The 7,406-nt window shown below is 54.0% G+C and overlaps 1 protein-coding gene across 1 annotated transcript; it reads right to left on the reverse strand.

Annotated features, from left to right (window-relative positions):
- Positions 1-812: 812 nt before the first annotated feature.
- Positions 813-3,619, reverse strand: EMH_0003600 (uncharacterized protein; the record flags this gene model as incomplete). The annotated part of the gene is made up of 7 exons (XM_013496462.1): positions 813-1,018; positions 1,143-1,209; positions 1,350-1,422; positions 1,600-1,676; positions 1,802-2,186; positions 2,428-2,471; positions 2,702-3,619. 7 exons carry the CDS (start codon positions 3,617-3,619, stop codon positions 813-815), a joined length of 1,770 nt encoding a protein of 589 aa, XP_013351916.1.
- Between the last annotated feature and the right edge of the window lie 3,787 nt (positions 3,620-7,406).

Consider the following 7,406-nt stretch of genomic DNA (forward strand, 5'->3'; position numbering starts at 1 on the left):
GCCTCCGCAGGAGCGCCTGCCTTTGCTGCTGCCTCGCCTTCTGCTGCCTTCGCCGCAGGTGCTGCCTCCGCTTTTGGTGCAGGCTCTGCTGCCTTCTTAGGCAACAAACTCAGCGACTTCTTCGGGAGCAAAGCGGGACCAGCATGCGATGCAGGAGCTATCTCGTCCTTTGGTTCAACCTTAGGTTGTACATCTGCCGGTTGTGTCTGGGCATCAGTTGCTTTTGCTGCTTGGTGCTGCTGTTCTTGCTGCTCGGCGCTGGTAATATCATCGTGGATTTGGGCTTTGAGTAAGGCAGGTTTTAACTGCGCCGTTTGTGCCGCCGTCGTATCGGCGGGCATTGGTTTAAGCTTGGCATCGGATGCTACTGGAACGTTGGTTGCGGCTAAAGGTGTCACGGTTTGTTGCTGTTGCAGCTGTTGGGACTTCGGCGTTGCATCCTCGTTCTCCAGCGGTTGCACCCCATCTAACTGTGTCCACCGTGCGGGTGGCTGCTCCTTCGCTCTATCTGTAGCTAGAGCGGAAACATCCTTCAGACTGCCCATCGAGGGTTTTCTTAGCTGGAACGCCTCCGGAGGCTCTTTTACTTGTTCTTTTGGCGCCGCTGCCCGCGGGGAGGACTTTCCTGTCAGGTAACATCGCAGTAAACACGAATTCAGAGATGCTTCAAATGCTTCTTTCCTGTGCAACTTTCTTGTTTCATCTCCCAGTGGAAATTATACATTTATACCGCGTTCTCATAGTGGAAAACTTGGTTACAGACTCCAGTAGGTGCCCTCGCAACAGTGCCATGCAACTGCACCCGAAACCACTCAACTGCGGAGCTTACCGCGGATAGGGCGGCCTCCTTCATCAGGGCTCCCGCTCTCAGTGGCCTGATCCTTGGTTTCCGGAACCGCTGACCGTCCGAATGACTGCGAAGCAGCAGCAAGAATTTTCGCGTCTCCCGTTTTGGAGCTGCTGCTCTCGTCTCTACTCTCTAATTCAGAAAGATCCTTAGCCAACTTTACGCCGGCACCTGAACACACAAGCGCTACAGTTACAGTACAAGTGAGCTTCTACGGCAGTACAGAGCGATTCCAGCCCCTAGTCTCACAAAGCGTGGGCCCCATGCACCCCTTAATCGCCCAGCTGCATCTTACGTGAGTCTATGATGTCCGATATCAGCCCAGAGCATACGTCCACGGGCACCTCGCCGCTAGCTGGCGCCTGCAAGCAGAAAGTTCCAAAAGTAGCACTGGGTTCGCATCGAACTGGCGAAGAACAGTATATATAGCAACTATGACATCTATGTTCAATTCGACTTTTTTATGAAGCATCAGGGAGTGTAACGTTCTTGCAAGACGCACCTTTCTAGATGCAGCCAGTTGAAGCTGTAAGTCTTCTATCCTTCTTTGAATCGACTCAACGATTGACAAGAGTCTACACGCCCAAGCAAGTTCAAGACAGCAACCCTAAACCATAAATTCTAAAGCCCAAATCATAGAACACTACTGCTCGAGTACTAGCGCATTGACACGCGCCAGCTGCGTAGGACCCCTACTGTCCGGCAGGCGGAAAAATCACAAATTCTCCTATGGCTGGACAGCATCGCCCTACCTCTCATTCTCCTCCTTCAAGTGCTTCGTTTCCTCCTTAAAGCCCTCCTGAATGGCCTTACAGTGTTCCCGCGCGGCCTGCGCAGACATAGTGTCATAACTTGCATGACCGCGTGCATACGGCAGCGGCTCAACCATTGCACAGACAATTGACTTCTTCTGGGAACAGCAGGGTAGCTATCCACTGTTCTTGGTTTTCTTACCTTTAGCTCCATAGCGAGAAGCCGAGAGCGGGAAGACAGCATCTGCCCGTCGAGCACATCGCGCAGTGACGTGTCCAGCTCGATGGGCAGCTGGCTCTCCACGATATTCTCAGCTTCCCTTCCTGGCGTCCTGACCTTTTCAGTCGCCATTCCTGTTTCATCGTGCGCCGCATCAGGCTTTGAACCTAGAATTGTCTGCACCCGAGGCACAGGCGGCGCCACGCTCTGGGATCGCCCTTGCATCACCAACACAGGTATCGGTGCCCTGGCGCCGCGTCCTGACGGACTGCGTCCTCCAGATGAAGGGGAATTGCAGGAGATACTCCGTTGCTCGGAAGCTGGGGTTGCATTCCCTGAGCTGCTAGCAGCATTTGACTTCAGGTATCTGCAGCAAATCACCAGCAGCGACGCAGCGGTGACCAAATGATCTGTAAATAAGAGAGGCATTCAGGCAAGCATGCAATTCACGGCGACTGAATAACACAGGGGAAACAACGGGTATAGCACAAGAAAGAGACACCAAGCCCAGACACGTGGTGTGGCTGGGCCCCATCTAGGCGTAAAAAGCATATAGCCGGTTGCAGGGCAGCAACTAGGAAGTAGGGGCAAAAGCAAAAAAGCCTCACATCTGTCCATTTGGGCCCACGAGACAGGCCATTTGTCCTCCACCCTGCAGCGCACAAAAGGACACACCACACAAAAAGTAAAAGCCCCCTTTGGTTGCTTGCTGCAGATGCTGGGGAGAACGAACGGATACTGCAACACGCAGTTGCTGCCTGCGAGGTATGCTGCAGACAGAATGAGGGCTCCACTTGATTTAGAGCCGAAACAAAGGTCGGGTGGGATCTTGAAAGAACCCTTGACACCATCGGCGCAGCGAAGGGTGGCAAGCATACTTACATTGTTTTGCGCTGCGAACGCTGCGTATGACACTGTTGGTTGAGTAGCTGCACCAGTCCCTACTACTGTTCCTGTTCCTGCTGCTCTCCCTGCTGCTGCTGCTGCTGTTGCTGCTGGTGCTGCCGTTTCTGTTGGTGTTTTTACACATGGGACCTGAATGATGTACGCGGGTAATTGGCCCGAAGGGGCAACTCCTTGCACGGACTGGGCGGTGGAGATCACGGGAGTCGGGGCTTGCGCCCTCAAAACTGGAGCCACGAAAGGGCCTTCTCCTGGCTTGCTGAAAGGGACAACTGCAGCTCTGACGAGCGGGTATTGAGGAGAAGGCTGCGTCTGCTGTGCCTGGGTGAACGAAGACATCTGTGCGGCACCGGCAGCCGCCGTTTGGCTCACTGGACTACGACCACGCTCAGGTACACGGGGGACTGCTGTTGACGAGAGAACAACAGGCACAGTGCCAATGAGGCCTGGCTGTCTCGGAAAACTGGTGGCTGTGCCGGCCGGGAGGCGACCACTGGACACGCTGCGGCCTGGTCTGGGAAGGCCTGCGGCTTCCGGCCCGAGGGGCCTCAATGGGGGACATGTTTGCTTGGGAGCCGCGGGCTTCGGAGCTGGAGGCTTAATTGCTTTTGGAGCGCTGAGACCCAAGAAGACCCTGCATGGAAGCATGCAGTCACTGCAGTTAGCACACTGCTGGCTGCGGGTGGTGTCCATGGCGCTGGCAAGGGGCCCCTGGACCCAAGGAGCCCCTTGCCGAGCAGCCGCAACCTCCGCTGCATGTGCTAGATCTAGTTGAGGTACATGGGTCTGGTTGTTGCTGTTGCTTCTCCCGCCGTTGTGTGCACTGGGCAAGGGAACAGGGCTTGACTTCGGTGGAACGGCGCTTCCGTTGCGGGTACTTCGGCTTGAAGGCCCCATTCTTCCTACAGGTTTTGTATAAAACAGCAGCTGAAGTGGCACAGAAAGAAGTCCTGGGCAAGGTAGATGTGCAGCCTCTCGGGGGACAGCTGGCTGAGGCGCCTTAGGCCTGAGCGTGGCGTGTGTTCGTCCCTGGGGCAGACAGTACGCCCTCAAGCCGTAAAATAAATAAAGTTTCTAAGAAATACGTGAAATGTGTATCTAGAGGAACATGTATGCAGCTATCATTCTCGGGAAACGGCGCATACTGGGGCTACGACACCACTGTGCAAGAACTGGACTGCCCACGCCACTGGTGCTCCGCCTGCACCGGCAACGGCCTGGGCCAAAGAGTCGACGCAGTGGAAAAAGTTCTTTAGATATTCTTGAAAACCAGAAATTATGATTTGCTTCAACAACCTGGAGAACTGCAATTAGGGTATTGAAACAGCAACTTGCAAAAGAAGACGGCACACACGGGCACCATTGCGGGCCAGCTGCTTCCATCGATACACAATCCCCGACATGACGGCTACCAGGAAAACCGAGATTTACTAATTATAGGGATATGCATTACACTCCTTATGTCTGTAATGTGCTTCCGCACTACAGTCCCCAAGTTCCAGCTAATCAAATCGGCCGGCAGTATGCGTGTGCCTGGAGCCGGTGAGTGTCAAATGATTACCGACTGCAGAAAGTCACAGACCCTCGCCTCCGGAGTTCCTTCCACCTCCTTGGGAATTCATCGAAGATATTCGAGCGTCAGAAGGTCCTGTAACCCCACACCTACAGCCCCAATAAGAACATCAGCTCTCCCCACGCCGCCCACTGTCTGCAGTTGGTGAAGCACAGTTTATACAGGCACCCAGCAAGCTGCAGTGCACCCTGCCGTACAGCTCACTACAAACGTAGGGCCTGTTCAGGTGTCGATCAAGAAACGACAGGAGGCAGAAAGATGTGAACTGGCATGTGTAACATTGCTCTCCATAAGTAGGTATACGTACTTATTTCTATGGGTGTGCTGGCTAATATAACTTTATTCCAGCTTAGAACTGTCGTAAGCTACTGTGTACAATTACTATTACGAAGTTCGCTTCCAGGAAAAGCCAATAACTCTTGAGGCTCCAGTGAACTAGATACGCATGTGGCTGGTGGAGCAACTGGCTTTTGCAGTGCACCCCCTGCTTGAGGGTTTTTCGCGGCTTTTGCTGCTGACATTCGGGAAGAGGGGGGCATTCCCTTCCTGATGGGCGCGTTTTAGGCCAACAAAAAGAAATTGCTAATCGTTCCGCTGATATATTGACTTCCTAGAGCATGATCTTACAATTCGCGCTAAAGATCTGTGCAAACGAAAGAAGACACGTGTTGTCTGCGGACTCAACGCTTCAGTTGGCGCCACAAGAGGTCAGTTTCAACGGTATATTGCTTAACCCGTAGCCTGTTTGTCAGGTTAGCGAGAACCGCGGCCACATGTGTGTCTATGTAGTGAATACTCACTACAGCAACGGCAACAATGCCTTGCTCGTTGAGAAATCAGCGAGGGTTGTATGAACAGTAGAAGAATCTGCGAATGCTTAATGATGTACATTGAGTTAAACATTGGTGATTGCATTTAACCTTCAATATGAAGTGACCATTGGTATGACTGTAGGAAAGGCTGACATGAGCCTTGGTGCAAAAGGTATTGCAACATGCTACGGCGTCCCCTCTCCCAGCCCCAAATGCTGCAGCGCCGGCTCTAGTGGGGTTGCAAAACAGAACTCTGAAGAAGAGACTGAGAGAAGTAATTTCCTTTAACCTTTATTAGTTTGTTATGTTGTTGTACAAGTGTGATAGCTAATGCCTGCCGGCCCGCTATACACAGCTGTAGGGTTCTTTGGATGCGCCCCACAGTAGTCCTTCAGAGATACAACCTAATAATACGTAAAGCTGAAGGCAGAAATTTATACTAAGGAGAAATGCTTTACGTTGTCTTGAACAGATCTCAGCATAGCATGTGAGGGACTGAGGGCTCGCCCCATAGCTCATCAGCTTACTGGGCCCGCAGTGTAACGCTTGTTCTCTGGCCTTTATCTGGCCAGAGACGAGCCGCAATGTATGCAAAGAGTTAAAGCAAGAGTTTCCCAAAAGCAGCTGACCTCCTTCCCCGTCCCTAGGTATCCTGGGCGTTGAGCTCAGGGCCTGGGTGTTGCGGGGAGGAGGCAGCCAGAAATGGGATGCAGCGCACCCCGCTGCGGCTGGTGGTGCAAGCCAGCCCCACGCGTGCACGTAAGGAAGCTTCAGGGAAGCTTCCTTTGCTGNCTTCCTTTGCTGTATGCTTTGCCTCTGAACGAACTTGTAGAAGGTTTGCAAGCGCTTACACGCAGCGTGCTAGAACCGTCGGAAGGCTCCTGCGCTAACTCTGCGCTAACTCATGCTACATCTGCCCCCGCATCAACGAAAGGTGCACGTCCTGGTGCGCAGATGGTCATGTTGAGCTTGGTGGGCTGCTGTTGGAGCGGCAGCTCTTGGCGCTGCTGCGGCTGCTGCTGTTCTCCTCACCGATGCCCGTCCTGTCGATGATACGAGGGAAGAGGATAAAAAAGGGCCGTATACGGGTGTGAAATTGAGTCATGGGGAGGGAGAAGTGCCATCAGCGTGTCGGTCGCCGCATCTGACTCAAACGGTGAGTCATGATGCAGCGTCGGCCCCGCTGCCACAACGGTGCCTCGGCACCGGCTGACCGCGCTGGTTCGCAAGGGCAGCCCGACTAAACCTAGGATGTGCGGAAAAATAAGCACAAAAGAAGAGTGGTCGAGCCTGCAGAGCAAAACTGCTGTGATGCCGGCCCAACCAGCTCCTCTGCACGTAAATAGCCACCGGCGCGCTTGACGCCGCTCCCGGCGTTGCCGCCGAGTGTAAAAGTGCGAAAGCAGCTGCTTTCCGGTAACTGCCGTGTTGCTCACGCGTCAGGTGGTCGATTTGGGGTTACTGCCTCCCGTCTCACCACTCCGGGTCGGTGCCGACTGGGGCTCCCGGGAAAGCCACAAGAAAGCCCCAACGGTTGTGCCCAACCCCACTACGCAAAGGTACAGCTAGTCGTCTGTGCCTTCCCGCGACCTACCGCGCCGTGTGCGGGAGGGAAGATACGAGTAGGGAGGCAACGTAGTTAGCCTCCAGGGGTATCGGGGTAGAAAAATTTAAGAATTTGCAGGGATCTGAGTAGGGATCCACGAAGCTCTAGCCGCCCATTACCCACTCCCGCGACCTGCCTGCATGCGCACACTAGGTGTAGTTGGTGCGAGATCAAGGAGAGCACTTAGTTGTTCGGGGGGGATCGCTTCCCGTAATTGATCCTCCGAAACTCACTTGGGATCGCGTCTGCCCGGCCATTTGGCGTAATATTCGCGTTTCCGATGGCCGCAGCGTGCGTTAACCCGCGCCTCGAGAATCTCTGTGTCCTCGAGGTGGGGAAGCTCGCAAAGTCGTTTCTGCGGTTTCCTCGCTAGAGTGCGAGGAAACCGCGGAGATTCCCGAAACTGTTTCAAGAAGCCCACGTTACTAGTGTGGTGACATCTCCACGTAGGTGGTAAATCGATGATGTACGCCAACGCGTTGATCCGAGAGCGGACTGCAAACGGTCCAACCCATCGTGTGGCGAACTTTCTGGGTTGCTCGCCCACCTGCGCGCTACGAAGGGCGTGCGAATCCACTAGAACCAAGTCGCCCAGATTGAAACTGACTGGAGAACGTCGTTTGTCATAGTTTCTGGCTTGACGTTCCTGTGCTTTGCGCATGCATTCCCTCGCTGCTGCAAGCTGTGTGCCGA

The sequence above is a fragment of the Eimeria mitis genome, genomic scaffold, assembly GCF_000499745.2.
Source record: "Eimeria mitis Houghton genomic scaffold, Emh_scaff212, whole genome shotgun sequence".
In the NCBI taxonomy this organism is placed as follows: domain Eukaryota; phylum Apicomplexa; class Conoidasida; order Eucoccidiorida; family Eimeriidae; genus Eimeria; species Eimeria mitis.